Source organism: Megascapheus bottae, chromosome 31 (genome assembly GCF_031878675.1).
Source record: "Megascapheus bottae isolate mThoBot1 chromosome 31, mThoBot2.hap1, whole genome shotgun sequence".
Classification (NCBI taxonomy): Eukaryota; Metazoa; Chordata; class Mammalia; order Rodentia; family Geomyidae; genus Megascapheus; species Megascapheus bottae.
The window spans coordinates 2,868,655-2,892,931 of record NC_143539.1 but is presented as its reverse complement, the minus strand read 5'-3'; the positions used below and the strand labels follow the sequence as shown (position 1 = coordinate 2,892,931).

The 24,277-nt window shown below is 50.1% G+C and overlaps 2 protein-coding genes across 6 annotated transcripts in view; one reads left to right on the top strand and one right to left on the bottom strand.

The window, feature by feature from the left end:
• Window positions 1–847: 847 nt before the first annotated feature.
• Window positions 848–24,277, bottom strand: part of Tulp2 (TUB like protein 2) — a 42,915-nt gene continuing 19,485 nt past the window's right edge. The window contains exons 1-14 of one of the 5 annotated variants that reach the window (XM_090322377.1): window positions 12,743–12,806; window positions 11,176–11,208; window positions 9,830–9,881; window positions 9,301–9,427; window positions 7,778–7,915; window positions 7,436–7,552; window positions 6,057–6,143; window positions 4,699–4,817; window positions 3,389–3,694; window positions 2,576–2,688; window positions 2,002–2,116; window positions 1,821–1,919; window positions 1,251–1,422; window positions 848–1,009 (exon numbers count right to left, since the gene is read on the bottom strand). In XM_090322377.1, the coding sequence (XP_090178503.1) occupies window positions 876–1,009; window positions 1,251–1,422; window positions 1,821–1,919; window positions 2,002–2,116; window positions 2,576–2,688; window positions 3,389–3,694; window positions 4,699–4,817; window positions 6,057–6,143; window positions 7,436–7,552; window positions 7,778–7,915; window positions 9,301–9,427; window positions 9,830–9,881; window positions 11,176–11,207 (1,611 nt within the window). In that variant the 5' untranslated portion in view covers window position 11,208; window positions 12,743–12,806 and the 3' untranslated portion in view covers window positions 848–875. The other 4 variants (XM_090322375.1, XM_090322376.1, XM_090322378.1 and 1 more) reach the window with 4 other exon arrangements.
• On the top strand, window positions 12,903–23,713 carry Nucb1 (nucleobindin 1). Its single transcript, XM_090322492.1, has 13 exons — window positions 12,903–13,006; window positions 13,397–13,530; window positions 15,997–16,104; window positions 16,800–16,932; window positions 17,968–18,071; window positions 18,936–19,121; window positions 20,122–20,212; window positions 21,222–21,280; window positions 21,542–21,634; window positions 21,706–21,798; window positions 22,283–22,453; window positions 22,690–22,792; window positions 22,929–23,713. The coding sequence occupies exons 2-13, from the start codon at window positions 13,408–13,410 to the stop codon at window positions 23,039–23,041; spliced, it is 1,377 nt and encodes a 458-aa protein (XP_090178618.1). The 5' UTR covers window positions 12,903–13,006; window positions 13,397–13,407; the 3' UTR covers window positions 23,042–23,713.

Sequence of the window (24,277 nt, the reverse complement as noted above, 5' to 3'; positions counted from 1 at the left end):
TGTGTCTGTCTGTCTTTCGGTCATGGAGCTTGAACTCTAGGCCTGTCCCTGAGCTCTTCAGCTCAAGGCTAACTCACTCCTCTTGAGCCACAGTGCAGATTAGAGTCTCACAGACTTTAGTGCCCGGGCTGGCTTTGAACCATGGTCTTAGTATCTCAGCCTCCTAAGTAGCTAGGGTTACAGGCCTAAGCCACCGCCCCTGGCTTAGTTTTTAAACCCTGCATCCACATTCAAGTTCACAAGGACAAGTGAGTTTACATCAGTCTCACACTTGCTCATTTGGCATTCTTCCACTTGAGCTACCTTCCTCCAAAAGCTTGGCTTGTACTCAGGGCCTGGGTTTTTGTGCTGAAGGCTAGCACTCTACCACTTAAACTGCCTTTCCACTTCTAGCTTTTTGGTGGCTCCTTAGAGATAAGTCTCAGAGACTTTCCTGTCTGGGTTGGCTTTGATGAATTTCCATCCTCAGATCTCAGCCTCCTGCGAAGCGGGGGTTACAGATGAGAGCCACTGGTGACCAGCCAACCTGGCTTTTTGTTAGGTTTGAAGATGGAATCTCTCAGACTTTTCTGCCCCAGGCTGGCTTTGAGCCTTGATCTTCCAGATCTATCTTCTGAATAGCTGGGATTATAGACTTGAGCCACAAAGGGCCCCACTTCTAAACATACAGTACATGTAGAAGTACATTTTTAGACTTACAGTGCTTTGAACTGACAGACAGACCCCGTATATGTCTTACCATTCACACAGTGCCTGTGAGCTCCATAAGTGAGCAACCCACAAGATTAGATGCACATGCACGTGGCATCTAATAAGTGTTGTGATTAGTAGTGAAACAAAAGACATGTTGAAAGCTGGAATGATGTTTTATTGAATTACTCACAAGCCAGCTTCCCATCGAAACTGGATAAGCAGATAGCAAAAGCTTGCAGAGGGCAAAGTGGGTAGCGGAAATCCATAGTGAATGTGTCTGAGGCCACTCGGCCAAACTGGAGCACCAGGTAGTCCGCTGAGGAGGAAATTGGAACCACATATTAGCCCTATCAATGGCCCTGCTTCTGTCCCAGGTAGGAAAGCCTTTGAGGGGTGTGTAAACTACATTTCCCAAGAGGCTTTGCAACAGCGAGGCACCTGTGTAGCCTTGAAAAGTTTCCAAGGGCTGATGGGAAATGTAGTTTTATACTCTCAACCCCTTTCCCCTCCCCCATCAGGGCAGGTCCAGGTAACCAGGTGGGTTCCCAGGAGCTCACGGTCATTGGGAAGCATGATCTGGAAGTTCTTTATGGAGGCCTGAGTGACTCGACCATGAAAATCGAGCACGTAGGCGCCATCATTTTCACTCCACAAGGGGGGTTTGTTTTGCAGCAGAATCAGCCCTTCGTTGTCCCCCTGTTGGACGCGACTCAGGAGAGTCTCTTGTTCCTGGAAAAGTTCAGTAGAGGGCTTGGCTTGCTAGCCGCCCTGCCCCTTGATTTTTCTAGATGCATAATATATATATATATATATATATATATATAATTTTTTTTTCTTTTTTTGCCAGTCCTGGGCTTGAGCTCAGGGCCTGAGCACTCTCCTTGGATTTTCTCAAGGCTAGAGCTCAGCACCACTTCCAGCTTTTTTCTATATATGTAGTACTGAGGAATCGAACTTGGGCCTTCATGCATGCTAGGCAAGCACTTTACTACTAGGCCAAACTCCCGGCTGAGTAGTCTTTACATCCTGAAAACTAGAGTATAGCAAAGTCCTCCACCAGGCTTTGCTCAGCCCCCTCCTTCTGCCCTGGCCCAGGAATCATCAGCCCCCACACCTTGACGACTCACATTTTGTGGCTGGACCTTAATTCTCTGGTTCCGCCTGTCTATTCCTGGGAGGATAACAGCCATTTTCCGAGGCCCCCGGAATCCCAAGACGTTCGTCTCCTTGGGAGAATCACAGTCTACTTTTCCTGTTCCCACATTCATTCTCTCTCCCGTCTCCTCCCATCTCCCTACCACAGCTTACATAACACACAGCCCCCAGCTCCTCTCTGATCTCTGACATCATGGGGATAAAATGTTTCCGGTCTGGATTCACTCCATTGTTGAAGATGGTGAACTTAGTACCTAAGACATTAGATCTGTAGGAGGGTAATAGATAAAATGACGGTAGAAGTCACAGTGTAGTCGTAGTTACTATGGCTGCACTTTAAGTGCTTTATCAAATCTATGTATAAACAATTGTTCCCTATACCCAAGGTCCCAAAGGCTTTCTTCTTAAATAAGCCATGCTAGTTTTGATTTCTATTTGGTCCCCCCTTTCTTCCCTCTAGACAAGGACACACCTTTTCCCTCTGGAACTTAGAAATTTCAGTCCCTAGCCGCCGAAGAAGTCACCTATCTTAAATCACAGCCAAAAGCTTTCAATTTTGCTCTTCCTCAACCTCCTGGATATACAATCTGCAGAACTACAAAACCCATCTGTCACCTAGGCTGATCAGAAGGAATCCGTGCTCTGTGGCCAGTTGGGAAATGTAGTCCATTTGTCACCTTTCTAGCTTTTCACCTGTGTCTCATTATGCACTTTAGCTCTGCCTTACCTGACTTTGCCCACAAAGTTGACCCCATCTCGAGACATATCTGTGGGGTCCATGGAGATGAGATAATTTGAAGTTTTGCTCCTTTTCCTTTTTCGCCCAGCCAAGAGGAAGCGCTGTCATGCAAGGAACAGATTGTCACAATGGATGTCCCTTATTTGGCTAGAGCTGCAAGAGTCTAAATACAAATGTCATGTCTTACGACAGAGGAGATATTGAAATGGCTTGAGTCACCAAATTCGTTGGGTGATAGTCTTACCAAAGGAAACTAATCAGTCCTGAAGGGGAGCTTTAAGTCCTAATGTTATCCCCTTTCCTTCTGCCCATGGGTCCCAGAACTGGTCACAGCCCAGGCAACGCCAGGCTGTGGAGAATGAAGAGCCTTGCTTGGAATATTACAAGGGGCTCTTGTACAGATTTTGTCCAGGCAAAGTGGGTCTGATCCTGAGTAGGGAAAGAAGCCTCTCCTTGGGAGAGGGACAGAATACCCAGGGAGGAGACCACCACACTGAAAGGGGATTGGCCAGCTAGACAAGGGACTCACTTTCAATTAATTACTCAGAAAGCTGGATGTGGAGTTGTGATTCAATTGGTAGAGTCCTAGCCTTGAGCAAAAAAGCCAAGGGACAGCATCCAGACCCTGAGTTTGAGCCCCAGGACTCGCAAAAAAAAAAAATTAAGTGTGGAATTTGACAAGGCCCAGATACAAGCCAAGTCGAGCCTGGATGTGTAAGTCAGCTTGACTTTGTCCCCTGGGATGAGAGGCCTGCTGTCCTGGGATGTGGGAGCCACAGACCCTGAGGAGCTGCGTCGCACCTTGCCGCCATCGGCTGCCTCCAGGTACACTTGGTAGGTAGGGTACAAGGTCTTGTCCATGCCATGCTTGTTGCGATGGATGAGACATTGCACCATGTGACCGACCATCGCCGGCCGCAGGACGTATGCCATCATGTCCTCGCCCAGCTGAGGGCCAGGGGCACAGGGCAGTGGGCCTTGGGTGCTGCCAAGGCTGAAACAGCCCTTGCTATCCTCAATTTCAGGGGCCTCAGGCCCCCCTTTGTTGATGGTTTCTGGGAAATTTGTCTCTGCAGGCTCGAATTTGTTCCCTTCCAGGTCTTCACCCTAGTTCAGAGGCAAAATTGAAAAAGGACCATCGGGCACAGCACTGCCATCTGACTGGCCACTTCAGCTGAAGATTATGCCCTCTATTGCCATGCCTTCTGCTTATTGGTCAAGTATCTCCATCAGCCCGCCCAGCTGAATCCTGACCAGCCATCAGTTGATTGGCTCCTTCATTGTAACCCAGGCCACTCCACCAACTGATTGGAGAATCCGTGTGAAGCCCTATTCTTCTAAAATCAATGTTAATCCAGATAACAGAAAAGCCCAGTTTCTACTCAAGTGAGATGGTTAATTACATCTTACAACTGGTACATGAGTCTGCTATCCTCCCTGCGGCCTTGCTGCCTTTTTCCTCTCTCTCTCTCTCTCTCTCTCTCTCTCTCTCTCTCTCTCTCTCTCTCTCTCTCTCTCTCTCTCTCTCTCTTTTTGTTGAACTCTGGGCCTGGAACCTCTCTCTGAGCTCTTCAGCTCAAGGTTACTACCCTACCCCCTGAGCCACACCGCCACTTCCCATTTTCTAGTGATTACTTGGAGATAAATGTGTCAGGGACTTTAGTGCCTGGTCTGGCTTTGAACCGCAATCCTCAGATCTCAGCTTCTTGAGTAGCTATGAGTACAGGCGTGAGCCACCACGCCTGGCCCTGCTGCCTTTTCATGGCTGAGATTTGTTTTGTTTTGTTTTTAGAATCGCACTGTGTAGCTGATGTGGTTTCTGGAAATTCTCCTGGCTCACCCTCTGGAGATTGGAGATTATAAGCAAGCATTCCCACGCCCAGCCACAGGCATCTTCATGGTCACACGCACATTCACATTTTGAAAAATTACACACACACACGCGTGTGCGCGCGCACACACACACACAACCCCCCAACCCTGGTTATCCTATTACTATAGGTTTGTGGATACTTCGGCCCATCAGTGTAGACACTGACACAGGCCTCTGATAGGTCAGCAGGATTTTAGCACCACCCTCTCCTGACGTCAGAGGCTAGCCTTCCTCTCACCTGGCAGAATGACATGTCCCCTTGTCCTCCATCGGTATCCATGCCAAGGGTTGGTTTCAGACTGGGCACCTTGTACTCATCTCCAATATCCTGGGATTCACTCTCCTCTTCACTGGCTCCTGGTGGGGAGAAGCAGCAGGGACACAGCTCAGGAGTTTGGTGGAGGGTAGGAAATCGCTAGTTAGGGATGGATGAAACTCCTGGGATTTACAACCCTTTTGGTGAAGGTCCTGGGGCTTGAACTCAAGGCCCTGGGTCTGAGCAGCTTTGTGCTCAAGGCTAGCACTTTACCCCTGGAGCCCACAATTCCATTTCTGGTTTTCTGGAGAAAACAGCCTTTCCTGACTGGGCTGGCTTTGCACTATGACCCTCAGATCTCAGCTTTCGGAGTGGTTAAGATGACGGGCAGGAGGGGCCAGGAGTGTGGCCTAGCATGTACAAAGCCCTGAGTTCGATTCCTCGGTACCACATACATAGAAAAAGCCAGAAGTGGTGCTGTAGCTCAAGTGGTAGAGTGCTAGCCTTGAGAAAGCCCAAGGACAGTGCTCAGGCCCTGAGTTCAAGCCCCAGGACTGGCAAAAAAAAACCCCAAACTGACAGACATGAGCCACCAATGCTCGCAGCTATCGGCCCCTTCTCTGACCCTCTCATCTGTGCCTCATCTTGCTCCCCAACAAACACAGGAATCTGTGAGAGCCAAAGCAAGGGCTGTACTGAGTGCTACTCTCAGCTCCTCAGTCCTCTCTTCCCTTGTCCCAGAGAAAACAACAAGAGAGGAATATGTACGAGTGTAGAGTTTGGGTTGCCAGTTAGTTCTGTCCTTGAAATTATTGCCTTGGCTATTGTCAGTCATGGGGCTTGAACGCAGGGCCTGGGTGCTGTCCTCTGAGCTCTGTTGCTCAAGCCTAGTACTCTCTACTACTTTGAACCACAGCTTCACTTGCGGTTTTCTGCTGGTTAATTGGAGATAGGAGCCCCATGGACTTTCCTGCCTGCGCTGGCTTCAGACCATGATCCTCAGATTGCAGCCTCCTGAGTAGTTAGGATGACAGGCGTGAGACACCAGCGCCAAGCTGGGATGCTTTTTTTTTTTGGATATGGTACTTTGGTTTGAATTTAGAGGTTCATATTTGCTATGCTGGCACTCTACCACTTGAGCCACTTCTCCCAGTCCCAAAACAAAGTTTTGGTAGTGTTCTGAACAATGATCAGAAGCTAGGTATGGTGGTCCCTGCCTGTAATTCCCAGCTGGAAAGGTAAGGCAGGAAATTTGAGTCCAACTTGTTCTAGAAGGAGACCCTGCCTCAACCACAAATCAATATTAACAAACTTGCTTAAATAGGCATCTTAACACCTGCCTGGAGTCTCAGTTGCTCCAGAGTCTAAGATGAGAGGATCGCTTGAGCCAAGAAACTCGAGACCATCCTGGTCAACATAGTGAGAACCTGTCTCAAAAACAGAATACAAAAACGAACTTGCTAAGTGAAAGACACTAGACACAAAAGACCACCTATTATACTATTCCATTTAAACACGCACAATATACAAATCGAAAGAGGGGTTAAACAGGGGGGTAAAGCAGGGTGACCACTTCAAGATTTCTTCCTTTCTGGGCGAGTGTGTATGTGTGAGTATGGCACTCATGTAAGCACACACCTTGGCCTTGCAACTCTTGCTTGGCTTTTTCATTCAAGTCTGGCCTTTGGCCAGTTGAAAGCCACACCTCCACCTCTGGCTTGATGGTGGTTAACTGAAGATAAGCATCTCATGAACTTTCCTGCCTCAGCTGGCTTGGAGCCAGGAGCCTTGATCCTCAGATCTCAGTCTTCTGAATAGCTAGCATCACATTGTCAGCCACCAGCAGTGGTGGGGGCGGGGAGATGAGTTTATTGTAACAAATTGATTGTGTGGCTGTACAGTTCTGAATATTCTTTTTTATTCTGAATTTTTGGTTGGTCATGGGACTTGAACATAGGGCCTGAGTGCTATCCTTGAGCTTTTTCGATTAAGGTTGGTGCTCTATCACTTTGAGCCACAGCTTCACTTCCAGTTTTCTGGTGGTTAATTGGAATAAAAGCCTTATAGAAAAAGCTGGGTACCAGTGGCGCACACCCATAATACTCGCTGCTCTCAAGTCTGAGATCTGAGGGTTGAGGTTCAAAGCCAGCCCAGGCAGAAAAGTCCAAATGGAGACTCATTTTCAATTAACTACTCAAAATCTTGAAGGTTTAAAGTGGTAGAACGTTAGCCTTGAGCAAAAGAGCTCAGGAACAGCATCCAGGCTCTGAGTTCAAGACCCACAACCACTACCACCACCACCGCCAACAACAAAGAGTCTCACAGTATTTCTTCAAACTATAATCCTCAGATCTCAGCCTGCTGAATAACTAGGATTACAGGTGTGAGCCACCAAGACCTGGCCTGAACTCTGAATATTTTAATGTGCAAGGAATTATCAACTTGACAGAGGTGAATTGTTTTGTTTAGAAAGCATAAAGGGGAGGGGCCTTGTGGTAGAGTGCTTGCCTAGCATGCAAGGAGACCTGGGTTCGATTACTCTGTACCACATACATAGACAAAAAGCCAGAATGGTGCTGAGGCTCAAGTGGTAGAGCTCTAGCCTTGAGAAAGTCCAAGGACAGCGCTCAGGCCCTGAGCTCAAATCCAGGACTGGAAAAACAAAAACAAAAAAAGAAAAGAAAGAAAGAAAGCAAGCATAAAGGGGAGCAATTTGTACCACGTCGTTGGCGGGCTAGCCAACCCCTTCGTCGCGTTCTGGGTGGCTGTTTGTAAGGCAGGGGAAACACAGGAATGTCCTCCACGCAGACTTCTTCCAGCTCGGAATCGGTACTGTCTGAGAGCCAGGATAGGGAGGGGAAATGGACACCAGGCCTTTGGAGAGCCCCCTGGGGAAAGAAAGACTGGAGACTGGGATTACTGGGTGAGGTGGGGACACAAGATCTGAACTCCTTGGTGCTAGGGATGTAGGTGCTCGGCTCCTGAACTCCTGAGTTCTTTGGAGAGCAAGGATCTGGGGCTCAGCCCCCTGGGTTCAAAAGGCCCAGGATGTTGAGGTTACCTGTATGTGTCCGTGATGCCAGCGGGCCACCCTCTCCGCCGCAATCTCCACCACCACTCACAGTGCCAGGGGCACGGTGGGCACCAGAGGTCAGATGTGCCTCTGGCACGCTCTCCTGAAGAAAAGGGTTTCCAAAACCTGGCAGATGGTGTGGCAAAGCACATTAAAATGAGACCCACCCCAGACATCCCTCCTTCCCCTTGTTCTGCAGCCCAAGTCCTGGGGACAGCCCAAGAACTCTATCCTAATGCTGAAACCAACCCACTTCTGTTGCTGCGCTGCTGAGGATCCTGCAGGACTAGCCATGCCAGGGAAGGAGTTCAGCGAATGAGCGCTGCCCTGGCAGGCCTTAAGGCCTTGGGTTTGATCCCTAGCACTGCAAATTCTCCCAGGTCAATTTCTCTTGGTTACTCTAGGGCTTTATCCCTCAAATAACTAAAGCTAGAAATCTTGCTACCCAACTACATGCAGGACTCTTCCCAGGCCCTGCCTGCGCCTACTCACTCTCAACACTGCCCAAGGCTTTCCCAGGCTCCATCCCTTTGACCTGTGTGGGCCCCTTGAGCCCCACCCTTGTCTCAACCACATCCATGCACTAGCCAACTCTCAATCTTTTTTTTTTTCTCTTTTGCCACTCCAGGGGCTTGAACTCAGGGCCAGGGCACTGTCCCTGAGCTTCTTTGTGCTCAAGGCTAGTATTCTACCACTTGAGCCACAGCTCCACTTCTGAATTTTTCTAAATAGTTTACTGAAGAGAAAAGACTCTTGGCGTTTTCTGTTGGAGTTGGCTTCAAACTGTAATCCTCAGATCTCAGCCTCCTGAGTAGCTAGGATGACAGGCGTGAGCCACTGGCACCCAGCAAAGTGATTTTTTTTTGCCCAATCCTGAGGTTTGAACTCAGGGCCTGGGCACTGTCCTTGGAAACTTTTGGCTTATGGCTGGGGCTTTGACACATGAGCCACAGCACTACTTCAGGCTTCTTCTGTGTATGTGGTACAGAGGAATCAAATCCAGGGCTTCCTGCATGCCAGGCAAGCACTCTACTGCTAGGCTACACTCCTTACCCAGGGTTTTATTTTGTTATTGGTTTGGTTGTGTTTATTTTTTTTTTAACTTTTTTTTGTTATTTCTTTTTTTTTTTTTTTTTTTTGTTGATTGTGGGAATTGAACTTCTGGGCCTGGGCCCTGTCCCTGACCTCTTCAGCTCAAGGCTATCGGGTTGGCTTTGAACCGTGATCCTCAGATCTCAGCCTCCTGAGTAGCTAGAATGACAGGCGTGAGTCTGTTGTTTCTTTTTCGGTTCTGGGGGATCGAACCCAGCACTTGCTAGACAGGTGCTTTGGCCATTGATGGTGTCTAGGCCCCACCCCTTCGGCTCCACTAGGTCCCGCCCCGTCCTGTATAAAACCCCACCCAGGAGCCACCAGGCCCGGCCCACCAACCACGAGACCACGCCCCCACGGCACAGGCCCCGCCCCCGGCCCGCCCCGCCCCCAGGCCCAGGCAGGGAGATGTTCCACACCGCTGTCACCCTGGAAACGCTCCTCCCAGCGCCTCAGACGAGGGTGCCGCAGCAGAGAGTCGGGATTGGCCTGAACCATCAGAGGTTCCTGGCGCTTCCGCCGTCGCTTCTTCTCAAATAGAAGCCGCTGTAGGAGCAGGAAAGGGAGCGTGTGGGGGCCAGGAGCCCGTGGGGAAGACGGGTGAAGTGGAAGAGCCAGTGAACCCCTCTTTCCACGGGGTACCCCGCAGGTGCCTAGGCCCTTACCTCCTTCTGCCCCCTCAGATCCATGAGTCCCAGCGCCCCACCACCTCCTCCCCCAGAAACTAAGGTCCTACAATACTAAGGAACCCCTATTCATTAACATTTTGAGGGTCTCAGCATGAGTATTTCTCCTTAATAGCTGGAATTCCAGTTTGTCATCACCGTGTGTAGGAACTCGAGTCCAGGGAGAAGAAACAACAGCCTTGGGAGACCCAGAGCCAGTCCTGGGGTTGTGTTTTCCGGGAAGGTTTCACAGATGAAAGGGTCGGCAAGGCGTTGTACTTACCTGCTGTTCTAGCTTCTGCAGCCTCATGGCAGCAATCTCATCCCCCAAGGTCCTGGGACAAAGACAGGCAGGTAGTGACAGCAAGAAGGACATCTTGCTGGCCTAAGAGCTTCTTCCTCCCCTCCTGTCTCCGCCCAACTTGGTTTCTTGGACCAAGTGAGGTCACAGAGCAGACAGAACCTTCTCTGGTTCTGAAGTCACTGCTCCAGCTTTGGCCATTCTAGAATCTTTGTAGAGGCCAGTGAGGCAGTGGTTTGTAATCCCAACTACTGGAAAAGTAGAGCGTGGAGATTAGGAAAATTAAGACTGGGGTCAGCCTGGGCAAAAAAAGCGATCATGACCTCAACATGCTGGGGATGGGAAGGTGACTTGGAGTAGCGTGCTTGCCTGACATTCATGCCTGGGTTTGATTTCTCAGTACCACATACACAGAAAAAGCCAAAAGTGTGGCCAGGAGTTTGGCCTAGTGGTCGAGTGCTTGCCTAGCATGCACGAAGACCCGGGTTCGATTCCTCGGTACCACATACATAGAAAAAAGCCAGAAGTGGTGCTGAGGCTCAAGTGGTAGAGCTCTAGCCTTGAGAAAAATCCAGGGACAGTGCTCAGGCCCTGAGCCCAAGCCCAGGACTGGCAAAAAAAAAAAGCCAAAAGTGGCAATGTGACTCAAGTGGTAAGAGTGTTAGCCTTAAGCAAAAGAAACTCAGGGACAGTGCTCAGACCCTGAGTTCAAGCTCCAGGACTGGCAAAGAAATAAGCATGGTAGGGTGTGCCTGTCCCCCCAGTAAAGTGGGAGGCATAGGTAGGAGGATCAAATTCTGAGACTGGCTGAGCAAAACCCTGATACTGTACCTGAAAAAAAAGGAAAGCAAAAAGGGATGGCGGTATGGCTCAAGTGGTTGAAAAACTGCCTAGCAAGCAGGAGGCCTTGAGTTTAGACCTCACTTCCTCCCTCCCGGTGGGGTCCAAAAGTTGGGATCCCCCAGCCTTTTCCTGTAAAGCTGAAGTTGATGAGCCTGTAAGCATTCATGATATCAGAGATTATGGTTCCAATCAACCTGGGCAGGAAAGTCTGTGAGACCATTGCCAACTAACCACTAAAATACATAATTGGAGATATGGCTCAAATGGGAGAGCACTAAACTTGAGGCAAAATTTCAGGGCTATTGCCCAACCAGGCTTTGCGTTCAAGCTCCAGAACCACACACACACACACACACACACACACACACACACACACACACACAGAACTAAGTGTAGGGGAGGGATCACAATGCACCAGTAAGCTTTAAGTTCTCCCATTTCCTCCCCTCCCCCCGCACCACTGCCCATTTGACTTTGGCACTCACTCTTTCTTCAGTGCATCATTCTCTTGAGACATTCTGGAAAACCAAGCAGGCAGTCAGGATCCAGATCTAACACCCCCAATTACAGTCCAACTCTGATTCCTAAATATTCACTGTTCCCCTAGGGCCCAAGCAGCCCCCACACTCACTGCCCAGTTTCTGGACTTTATCACTATTAGCAAGCCCAGAAGTTCTGCCTAACCAAGTCCCTGTATCTCTCATGTATCCAAGGACTGACACTCAGGGCTATATGCTTCAAACGACAGACCCTCTCAGCATCCACTTGCCTAGGATCCTGGAGATGCCTTCCCTCCTGTAGAAGAGTTGCTAACAGTCATCCCTCAATGGCCAAACTCTTAAACATACCTGAGCCTCTCTCCTGAAGCTGAGGACCTAATCTCTGGGTCTGAAAAGTAGGCAGGGAAAGATAAGGGCTTTGCGAGAAGTGGGAGTCCCACTAGGGGGTTGCCCTAGTCCTGGCCCTACTGGCCCCTCAAGATTCCTCCTCCAGCAAACAATGCCCCACTTTGCCAGCCACCTAGGCAGCCTGGCAACAGTTTCCTAGGGATTCCAAATTGGAATTGGAAATGTCTGTGGACGTCTCTTAAAGGGACCCAGGAAAGGGCAGCTGGGCGTTTGTGGCTGTACACATTTTACTTAGATGACATATATAAGGAATTACCCCTGTGCAACTAAGATATGCTAAGAAAAAGATTTTTTTTTGGCCAGTCCTGGGGCTTGAACTCAGGGCCTGGGCACTGTCCTTGAGCTTTCTCAAGACTAGCACTCTGCCACATGAACCACAGCACCAATTCTGGCTTTTTCTCTGTATGTGGTGTGGTACCAAGGAATGGAACCCAGGGCTTTGTGCATGCTAGGCAAGCACTCTACCACTAGGCCACACTCTCAGCCCAATAAAAAGATTTTAATTTAAAAGAGAAAGGCTAAGTGCCAGTGGCTCATTTATACAATCCTAATTATGCAGGAGGTTGACATCTGAGATCAGGGTTCAAAGCTAGCCCTGGCATTAAGGTCCATGAGACTCCAATTAACCACCAAAAGGCCAGAAGTAGAAGTGGAGCTGTGGCTCAAATGGTAGAGCACTAGCCCTGTGGGGAGAGGAGGGAATAAATTGGAAGAAAAAAAAAAAAGAGAGAGAGAGAGCTCAAGGACAACAAGCAGGCCCTGAGTTCAAGACAGCCAGCCACCTAGCTAGACACACACACACACAGACACACACACACACAGACACACACACACACAGACACACACACACAGACACACACACACACACACAGACACACACAGACACACACACAGACACACACAGACACACAGACACACAGACACACACACACACACACACACACACACACACACACACACACACACACACACACACACACACACACACACTGGATGATGTCTCTTTCAGGTTTGGTTGCATGAAAATGAATGGGAAAACTACATCTCCCAGAAGGCCATGGGGACGTTGGAGGAACGGGGGAATTGAATTTACTTTTGTTTTTTAGGGTGTTGTTGTTTTTGCCGCCCCCGCCCCTTCTCCCACCTGCGGGAACTGCGCTGTCTTTCTGCTTACAGAACAGGAAAGACTGCAAAAAGACTTTGAGAGACGAGCCGAGGCCACGGAAAATAGGAAAGCTGCGCCTCGCGCCACGCTAGTCCTTCCCGCGAGCCCGAGCCACCGCGGACCAATCAGGCTCCGGGAGGCGTGGCCTACGCAGGAAGTGGGCGTGGCCCGGGAGGGAACTCACCAGAAACTGGCCCGGAGGTCCTTGCCCGGGAAGACGCCCACTGCGGCGCCGGGGGAAAGGTGAGGGGCTCCGGGTTCCAGACTCGGCGTGCTTACAGGGGGGGTTGTATGGAGAGCTAAGAAACGGGGTACAGTCCTGGTGGGGAGCGGGGAGGTCAGGAGTTCTAGGGCGAGGCCTGGATTGTTGGGTCTGGGCCAGGAGAGAGGGTCTCCATCTGCATGCTCAGCAGGGAGAGAAGGCTGGCGGCCAGGACCCGTGGACCTGGGGACCTGGGCCCCTGTCAGGGCCACGGAAGTCAAAAGGCCTGGGATTCTGGATCCCAGGTAACCAAATGCCTTGGGTTTTAGTTCTTATAAGTGGGGATGGCCCTGTGGACCCAGGATTTGTGGGTTCCAGGGAGGCAGAGGCTCGGTACAGACAACCATCATCTCCCTCTCTGCCTGCCACAGGCCACGCCGCCATGCCTGGCTCTGGGCCCCGCCGAGCCTTCTTCCTGTCGCTGCTGCTGCTGCCTACTACGCTGGCCGTTCCCTTAGAGCGGGGGGCGCCCAAGAAGGAGGAGAACCCCGCCACCGAGAGCCCGGTGAGTGACCCTGGGCTGATGTTTGCATGGTATCTCCTGGGTAGGGCACTCCAGGGACTCCCTGCCGCACGACTGTGGCTTGTCGTTTGCCTGACATTCGTTGGCAGTACCAGGGATGGGACTTGGGGTAAAACGTGGCGGCAGAGAGCATGTTCTTGCTTCTAAGATGTGGAAAATTCAAGTCAGATTTTAAGTGGGAAGGTTTGCATGACTCTCCCAGGAAAACCTCTGTTCTTTTTAATATCCTTCCTAGCCACGTGTTAGTGGTGCATGCCTGTAATCCTAGCTACTTGGCAGGTAGGTGATCAGGAGAATCTGAGTTCAAGGCAGGCTAAGCCATAAGTTATTGAGATTCCATGGTAACACGTAAGAGCCTGGTGTGATGGTCCACACCTGTAATCCTATCTGTCAAGGACACACAGAAGAATTCCAGTCAAACACCAATTTATCCTGAACAATAAAGGAAAAAGGGCTGACATACTCAAATGGGAGAACACCTAGCAAGCATGAAAGCTCGAGGTCAATACCCAATACATAAAAATAAAAAGAAAATTACAATTTAAGATAGTCCTGGAGCTGGGAGTGTGGCCCACTGGTAGAGGGCTTGTCTAGTATGCATGAAGCCATGGGTTCAATTCCTTGGTACCACATACACAGAAAAAGCTGAAAGTGGTGCTGTGGCTCAAGTAGTAAGAGTGCTAGACTTGAAAATGCTCAAGGATAGTGCTCAGGCCCTGAGTTCAAGCCCCAGGACAATGTCTCATGCCTATAATCTTAGCTACTCTGCAGGCTGAGATCTGAGGATTGTGTTTCAAAGCCAGCCCCGACACTATAAAGAACCTGAGACTCTTATCTCCAATTAATCACTAGAAAATGGGAAGTCTGGCTGTGGCTCAGGTTAAGGTGGTAGCCTAGAGCTGAAGAGCTCAGGGACAGCACCCAGGCCCAGAGTTCAAGCTCCATGGCCCATCAAAAAAAAAAAAAAAAGAACACAAGGACTTCTTTATTTAATTCTAACACTGGAAACTTCTGAAGCCTTTGGTGTCAGGACAAGTTGAAACTTTCAAGGTCAAGCTCCCGGGAGCACTCTACCACTTTGAGCCACAGCACTACCACTTCTGATTTTTCATGGTTTAAGTGAAGATAAGAGTCTTCACAGACTTTTCCTGCCTGGAGTGTCTTCAAACTTGAATCCTCAGATCTCAGCCTCCTGAGTAACTGGGATTATAGGCGTGAGTCATCAGGCCCTCTCCCTGACTTCTTCTGTTTATGTGGTGCTGAGAAATCTAACCCAGAGCTTCATGCATACTAAGCTACCACTAGACCACATTCCCAGCCCCTGATAATGTGCTTTTTAATTGCAAAGCTAATAAAATGCACAGAAACTTAACAAGCCTGAGTAATGTGGAATAGGACATGGCTCAGAGGTAGAGCTTTTATAGCATGCTAGGGCCTTGGCTTCCACCACCACTACCACCACCACTACCACCACCACCACCACCACCACCATCATCATCATCATCAATAACAGCAACAACACAGACAGTAGAATTTTCATACATTATATGCAAATGCTATGCTGCTTTCTACAGGAGACTTGAACACTGTGATGTCTATAAGGGAAGCAGGAACAGTCCTCTGTCCATGTCAAGGGACAGTATATCTATTACCCATTTTACAGACAGAAGGATCTTGGTGGTGTTGCTTGCTTGGCCCCTGGCTGGGCTCTGTGGTTTCATGATCTGCTTCCCAACTGACTGTGGGGTTGGGACATAGGGTATTTTTTTCTTGATGGTACAAAAGTTTGAACTCAGAACCCTGTGCTTGCTGGGCAGGTGCTCTACTAATTGAACCAGGCCCGCTCAAGCCAGACAGTGCTCCCCTCCTCTGTCCTGATTTGTATGTATGTGTGGTAGTTTTGTCCTGGCAAACCCAGGGCCTTTTGATGTGTGGTTGCAATACCCCTGAGCCTTATCCACAGTCCTTGGTGGTGGTGGTGGTGGTAGTGGTGGTGGTGGTTATTATTGTTGTACAAGGTTTGAAGTCAGGCCTTCACCCCTCAAGGTAAGCACTCTATGGCTTGAACCACACCTTGCAGCAGCTCTTGATTTATTTATTTGAAACATTTTATCTTGGTCTCACTGTGTAGCTCAGGCTGGCTTTGAACTCTCATTGTAGCTAGGCTATATGCTAGAACTTGAATCCTCCTGCCTCAACTCCCGGAGTGCTGGGGTGACAGTCATGCCCACCGCTACTAGTGCTTCTGTGTAATTTTACAGTCCTAACGAAGTGGGAGCTGCAGCAGAGGCCCATGTGACTCTCCAGGGCTTATACAGCCGGTGGGGTTCAAACCTGGGTCAGGTGGCCTAGAACCTTAGTCCTGTGGGACATTAGGTTCCTGGATGGTGCCAGGATCTGGCCACAGGAGGGTAAGGCAGAGCTAATGTCTTGACCTTTGACCCTCAGGACACAGGCCTGTACTACCACCGTTACCTCCAAGAGGTCATCAATGTGCTGGAAACGGATGGGCACTTCCGGGAGAAGCTGCAAGCAGCCAATGCTGAGGATATCAAGGTATGATGAGTACAGAGGCAGTGTGCCAGGCCTGGCAGGCTCTGGACCTCCAAAATGAGAGTTGGGGAGGCCAGAGAGTGAGTGGGGAGCCCAGGTTATCTAGTTAATCAAAGAGGCGGAGGGAAAAAAAAAAAAAAAAAAAGCTGGGTGTGGTGGCCCACACCTGTAATCTTAGCTACTCAGGGGGCTGAGATCTGAGGATCAAGGTTCAGAGTCAGCCTGGCACAAAAAGGACTGGAGACTTTTTTGTTTTGTTTTGTTTTTTTGCCAGTCCTGGGCTTTAGCTCAGGGCCTGAGCACTGTTTTGGGGCTTTTCTCAAGGCTAGCACTCTGCTACTTGAGCCACAGCATCACTTCCAGCCATTTTCTATGTATGTGGTGCCAAGGAATCGAACCTGGGTCTTCATGCATGCTAGGCAGGCACTCTATCACTAGGCCAAACTCCTGGCCCAGGACTAGAGACTCTTATCTCCAATAAACACTAGTAGGGCTGTGGCTCAAAGGTAGGGTGGTAGCCTTGAGCTGAAGAGCTCAGAGACAGCACCCAGGCTGAGGTCAAGCCCACAAAAAAGGAAAAAAAGCGTCAGAGGAACAGGCCTCAGAGAAAATTACGGAAGACTAGAAAGGGCAGAGACCACTCAGCATCATCTCCCTCCAGCCCCCCTAGCCTGACCACTGTCCCTTCTTCCTGGCAGAGTGGGAAGCTGAGCCGAGAGCTGGACTTTGTCAGCCACCATGTCCGCACCAAACTGGATGAGCTGAAGCGACAGGAGGTGTCCCGGCTGCGCATGCTGCTGAAGGCCAAGATGGATGCCCAGCAGGAGCCCAGTGAGCATGGGTGGTGTGCGGCCAGGAGCCCCAGCTTCTGTGGCTTTGTGGAGCTCCACTGTCCCCCTGGAAATGTGCTGCCACAGAGTGCCACTGCTTTGTGGGTGGAGGCTTGCATTGTCGGTTCCTTGTGGCTACGAGTCCTCTTCCATGAGCCTGAGTGCCGAAGTGAGGTCCCATTTCCACAGAGCCAAAGCCTGGCTCTGGGGCTCACGCCTGTAACCCTAACTACTCAGGAGACTTGAGATCGGAGGATCTCGGTTCAAAGCCAGCCTGGGCAGGAAAGTCCGTGAGACTTTTTATCCCCAGTAAACTGCTGGAAGTGGGGTGGTGGCTCAAGAGGTAGAGAGATCACCCTGAGCAAATCCAGCTCAAGGACCACAACTAGGCCCTGAGTTCAAGTCCAGGAATGATTGGCACAAAAAAAAAAGAAAGAAGGGGCCGGGAGTTTGGCCTAGTGGTTAAAGTGCTTGCCTAGCATGCATGAAGACCCGGGTTCGATTCCTCGGTACCACATACATACAAAAAAGCCGGAAGTGGTGCTGAGGTTCAAGTGGTAGAGCTCTAGCCTTGAGAAAGTCCAAGGACAGTGCTCAGGCCCTGAGCTCAAGCCCAGGACTGGCAAAAAAAAAAAAAAAACAAAAAAAAAAAAAACAAACCTCAAAGCCAAACCCCAACCCTCTTTGCTTACAAATAGAGTCTCAGCTTTCACCCTAACTAGCCCAAACCATAGTTCTGTTATTTGTGTTTCCCTTCATTAGCGAGGAGGCTACCAACATGTAGCTTTGTGTTGGTTGAGATGTAGCACGTGGGCTTTTCCCTTAGACCGGCTTAAAACTCCCCTCCTTCTCCAGATCTTAGCCTCTGAAATTGCATGGATTTATAGGCATTGGCCACCTATACCCAGCTCATTGGTATTATTTCAAACCTCAGACCCAGTGGTGGCATCAACTCCGGTCAACTCCCCTCCCAAGAGACTGGGATTCTGAAAGTAAGTCCCCATGTGTCCTGTCATTTGTCCCTCTCCGTATCCAGATGTGCAGCTGGACCACTTGAATCTCCTGAAGCAGTTTGAACACCTAGACCCCCAGAACCAGCACACATTCGAGGCCCGTGACCTAGAGCTGCTGATCCAGACCGTAAGGAGAGGAGCCTGACTGCAGGGGACCTGGGAAGCTTGGGGGGGTGGGGGGAGGAGCCAAGTTTTACACTGGAACCTCTTGCCTCTCATGGCCGAAGCTGGCAGAAGACAGGTTTTTCCCAAAGTCCTTCTAGACCTGAGGGCTGTCAGCTCATACCAGTAACCATAGCTTCTAAGTAGTTATGACTGGGCAGTTCAAGGCCACCCCAGAGAGAAAATTTTATTTTATTTTGCCAGTCCTGGGTTTTACACTTGGCCTGAGCACTGTCCTTGGGTTTTCTCAAGGCTAGAACTCCACCACTTGAGCCACAGTGCCACTTCCGGCTTTTTCTGTGTATGTGGTACTGAGGAATCGAACCCAGGGCCTTATGCATGCTAGGCAAGCACTCTACCATGAGGCCACACTCTTGGCCCGGAGAAAAAGGTTTATGAGACCTCTTCTCAACTCCTACCCGGACCTAATAGTATATACCTGCCATCCTCCCTTAGTAACAAGCATAAATAACCCACATCAAGATTCAGGCAAATGCATAGGCAGGAAATAAGACTCTATCTGAAAAATAACCAGATTAGTGAGTCAGTCTGTAATCCTAGCTGCACAAGAGGCTGAAATCTGAGGATCTTAGAACATCATCTTTTTCTTTTTTTTCTTTGACAGTCCTGAGGCTTGAACTCAGGCCTAGCAGATTCTTTTTTGCTCAAATCTAACACTCAAAACACCCTGCCACAGAGCCACTCCCAGCTTTTTCTGTGTATGTGGTACTGAGGAATTGAACCCAGGACTTTGTGCATGTTAGGCCAGCACTCTACCACGAGGCCTCACTCCTGGCCTAGCACAGCATCTTACCCAGCTTCTCTGTAGGCAACCAGGGACCTGGCCCAGTATGATGCCGCTCACCATGAGGAGTTCAAACGCTATGAGATGCTCAAAGAGCATGAGAGGCGCCGCTACTTGGAGTCACTGGGAGAGGAGCAGAGGAAGGAGGCCGAGAGGAAGCTGGAAGAGCAACAGCGCCGGCACCGGGAGCACCCCAAAGTCAATGTGCCTGTAAGAACTCCCCTATGTGTCCAACTCCCAGTGCACCAGACTGAAGTAGTACAAGAACTACAATTCCCAGAAGCCTCTTAGGCAGTAACTCCTTGATTTAAAAAACAAAACCAAAAACTGGCTTCTCCAGTAGGTGATGGTAATTGTAGTTTTCTGGGCTCTTTTGCTTGAAGAGCATGAAGTTTCTTTTTTTTTTTTTTTTTTTTTTTTTTTGCCAGTCCTGGGCTTGAGCTCAGGACTTGAGCACTGTCCTTGGACTTTCTCAAGGCCAGAGCTCTACCACTTGAGCCTCAGCACCACTTCCGGCTTTTTTCTATGTATGTGGTACCGAGGAATCGAACCCGGGTCTTCATGCATGCTAGGCAAGCACTTTAACCACTAGGCCAAACTCCCGGCCCATGAAGTTTCTTTTGTTTATTTATTTTACTATAAAACAAATCCTTTTAATTTTTCAAAAAAAATTTTTTGCCCAGTTCTGGGACTTGAACTCAGGACCTGGGCACTGTCCCTGAGCTTCTTTTGTTCAAGGCTGGCACTCTACCACTTGAGCCACAGCACCCCTTCTAGGTTTTTCTTTTCTTTTCTTTTTTGCCAGTCTTAGGGCTTGAACTCTGGGCCTAAGCACTGTCCTTAGACACTTTTGCTTAAGGCTAGTGCTCCGCCACTTGAGTCACAGCGCCACTTCCAGCTTTTTCTGAGTATGTGGTACCGAAGAATCGAACCCAGGACTTCATGAATGCTAGGCAAGCACTCTACCATTAAGCCATATTCCCGGTATTTTTCAAATGTTTTATAAAACAATTTTCCACTTAAGCCAATCTTGAAAATAGCACAAAATTTATCAGTTTACAAATTAAAAACAAACAAAAAAAGCAACCTACAACAAACTCAAGCACCCACTCTATGCGTAGCACTATGAGAGTGATGTTTCTTGGTTGGGTGCAAAGGGTTAATCCCAGGGCAACAGACTTCTTGCCCATGAGCTCCTGTCTCTCCACAGGGCAGCCAAGCCCAGTTAAAGGAGGTCTGGGAGGAGCTCGATGGATTGGACCCCAACAGATTTAACCCCAAGACCTTCTTCATATTGCATGGTAAGATGGGATGGATGGCCCAGCCCTCAGTAGAACCTGGAAACTCTGATCATTATGAGGCCTGAATGCCAACAGGAATCTCCTTATCCTTGGGTTTCATCACCATAAAATGCCTAAACCTAGCTGGGCGTGGTGGCTCACGCCTATAACTTTAGCTGTTCAGGAGGCTGAGATCTGAGGATCACGGTTCAAAGCCAGCCAGGGCACTAAAGTCCAAAGACTCTTATCTCCAGTTAACCACTAGAAAAGTGGAATTGGCACTGTAGCTCACAGGTAGAGGAACAGCCTTGAGCTGAAGAGCTCAGGGACAATGCCCAGGCCCAGGGGTAGGGCGGTAGCCTTGAGCGCTAGAGCTCAGGGACAGCACCCAGGCCTAGAGTTCAAGCCCATCGATCAACAAAAAATTAATTAAATACACACACACACACACACACACACACACACACACATCCCTACCCCTAAACCTACTTCCCCTCCTCAGTCTTCTTGGTAGGCTTATTGTGAATTGAGTACAATTTAAAAATAACCATTGTATTTGCCAGATCAGGGTTCTTGGCCACCTGAGCAGGAACAAGGTGGGTACTTACTCACTTAGAAGTGAGCAGAGTTAGGGAGAGGTGGTAAAACCAGTGGGGTCTGGAGCTCTGCAACTATACCAAGTTCCCTAGCAAGTAGAGTTGGCATTGGCCTGGTTATCTGAGAGGCAGAGATCTCAATACCCCTGGATCCTAGGAAGAGGATCTCCAGGTACCAGGCGCAGAGATTGGTTCACAGATTGCCCCATCCACTTCATCTACTGCCATTCTCATGACTGGTTGCTAGGGAACGGCCGTCTTGGCAATGGGCTGAGCCTCAGATCCTGACCTGTTCACTGATCCTGTCTCTCCCCCCCCCCCCCCATATACACACAAACACACATACACTGGCTCAAAATCCCTTCACCACCTTATCCTTGGGGTTGGGACTCACCCGGTTATCAGAGATAGCTTGTGGTTTCTCCTTGTTTCAGATATCAACAGTGATGGTGTCCTGGATGAGCAAGAGCTGGAGGCCCTCTTCACCAAGGAGGTAAGTGTCTTAGAAGCCATGGGAACAGGGTACACTCGAATCAGCCACCTGTACCCACAGGGATTCAACTGATCCCCTTCAGTGACCCTCCTGTGTGAGAGTTTAGCAAAGACTACAATTCCCAGCAGCCCCTAGGACAGAAAGCAAATGATAGTGGTTGCAAGCCCCAAGGCCTGCTGGGAGGTGAAGTCCAATGTGTGTCAGGCCTAAGTAAGGACTCTATCCTGGATCTTTCACTCCTTTCCCACTTCTTTCCTGCAGCTGGAAAAGGTGTATGACCCTAAGAACGAGGAGGATGACATGCGGGAGATGGAGGAGGAGCGGCTGCGCATGCGGGAGCACGTGATGAAGAATGTGAGGAATGAGCTAGGTGTGGGAAGGGCCCTGGCCACCGATCTGTCTCTTACCCTCATCTGCCTCTCCAGGTGGACACCAACCAGGACCGCCTTGTGACCCTGGAGGAGTTCCTGGCATCCACACAGAGAAAGGAGTTTGGGGACACCGGGGAGGGTTGGGAGGTGAGGACATGGCCCCAGTTTCTGTCTTCCAGTTGTTCCTTGCTTTCAGGGTCCTTTTCCATTTGCATCACCATCCTTCTCTTTCTGACTCTGGCCCCCCTGTCTCTTGAGTCTCTATTCCCCATCCCCTCTTATTGGATCTCTGATCTCTTCTATATAGGTGTCTCTCTCTCTCTCTCTCTCTCTCTCTCTCTCTCTCTCTCTCTCTCTCTCTCTCTCTCTCTCTCTCTTTCTCTTTGAGCTCTTGTCCTATTACTGAGTCTGACCTCCCTCATTTCTGTCCCCCTCTGTCTCTCAGTTCCTTTCTTTCTCCTTCACTTGTCTGGATCTTTGTCCCCTCTTCCCAGTGTCTGTTTCCCCCATAGCTCATGTCAGATGGCCTGCACTCAGGGCCCCTGGAGGCCCTCTCAGCCTCCAGCACAGGGGGAAGTAGGCAGCATGGTCAGCCATAATTCCCCAGCTGATTGGTTCCTGGGCTCTGCAGACGGTGGAGATGCACCCGGCTTACACGGAAGAGGAGCTGCGGCGATTTGAAGAGGAGCTGGCTGCCCGAGAGGCGGAGCTGAATGCTAAGGCCCAGCGTCTCAGCTTGGAAACTGAGGCCCTAGGGCGATCCCAGGACCGCTTAGAGGCCCAGAGGAGAGAGCTGCAGCAGGTGACCAGCCAGGGAGACTTAGTCCCATCCCTGCTTCTCTAAGAGCCTTTGCCTTTGTCCACATGGGTGTCTGAATTAGGCTGTGGTAAATCTTTTGGTGGTAGGCACCATCTTTAGTAAGGGCAGGAGTCTTTCCTTGCATTGCAGCAGCCATGTTTGATGAGGGCCATAGGTGGAAGAAGAGGGACTCCGTGAGGCCATCTTTGTTCCATAACCTCTTGTCACCTGTCACATAGGCTGTCTTACATATGGAACAAAGGAAGCAGCAGCAGCAGCAGGAAGGACATAACGCCCCCCCCTCCAACCCTGAGGGACAGCTCAAGTTCCACTCAGACGCAGGTGCTGGTCCTGGGCCCAGGGAGAAAGGCTGGGTTCCTCTTCCTCGGTGGGAGGAGATCTGGGATTTGGACCCCTGGGTCTGAGGGAGGAGGGGTGGTCCTGGGCGCCTGGAGTTCCCATTCCTCATCATTTCCAGATGATGTACCTGTCCCAGCCCCTGCCGGTGACCAGAAGAGTGTAGATGCTGCAGAACAGAAGGTTCCAGAGCAGGCCCCAGAGCTGCCCCAGCTAGATTCTCAGCACCCATGATCCTTTGGGGCTGAGGGGCCATGTGTTCCCATTGACAACAGCCGATGGCACATGACAAGACTTCTCTGTGGACCAGCCCGAGGAGGGGACCCGTGGCATTTCAAGCGTTGCTGCTTAGGCCCTGTGTCTGTACTTATCTGCCAGCTTTTACCCTCTTCACGTCTGCAGTCCATTCTTTCTGTCCCTCTCCAAAGGGACCTGCCTTTTCTTGTGTCCAGTCAGGGACTTGCTGTACCAGATGGGATTCAGGACCCCTGTGCTGCGCCCCCAGGGAGCCCCAGCTGCAGGTCTGCCCCTTCCCTTCTGGTTGGCGCTCAGCTTCCCAGTTTGGGGCTTTATTCTGGGCCGGGCCTGGTTCCTGCAGCCTTTATGGTCTCTCAAGGCTTCCTCCTCTGTGTGGACCCAGAGCTTCTCTTTTGTGCAGAGGGATGCTAAGAGACACTAAGCAACCTCCACAGAACCACAGTGCTGCTTCCCAAGACCACACTCTCCCTGGGACCCTCACTCCCAGTTACCTCAGCTTAGCCTCCTCCCTGATTCCCCAGCCCTGTTTGGCTCTATCCCAGGTTCAGCTCCGGGGCTAGGAGTTAAGCCCCGTTCACCTTTCTGGCTGCCTCTCTTTGCTGTTAACTACTGTATTCTATTCCATCCAAATATACAGTTCAGAACAAATGTGTTTGTGTGTCTGTATATACACACGGTGTATTAGCATGTGCTTTGCACATGCTAATACATACTCTCACTCTCACCCTGGACTGTATTCCAGCTCCCCAAGTTGAAATTTGGCAAACTTCACAGTGAAGTATATACTGGAAGCAGCCATGGTAGCTCATGCTACTTGGGTAGCTGAGGTCAGAGTGGCTCACACCTGTAATCCTAGCTATTCAGGAGGCTGAGATCCGAGGATAATGGTTCAAAGCCAGCCCAGGCACAAAAAAGGTCCGAGAGACTTATCTCCAATGAACCACCAGAAAACGAAGTGGTGCTGTGGCTCAAGTGGTAGAGTACTAGCCTTGAGCTGAACAGCATGGGTGGTAGTGCTGTGGCTCCAGTGGTAGGGCCGACAGTGCTCAGGCCTTGAGTTTAAGACCCAGGACTTGCACAGACACACCAAAACAGTGGAGTGGGAGCTGGGAATAAGGCTCAGTGGTAGAGTGCTTGTCTAGCATGCATGAAGTCCTGGATTTGATTCCTTAGTACCACATACATAGAAAAGACAAGAAGTGGTGCTGTGGC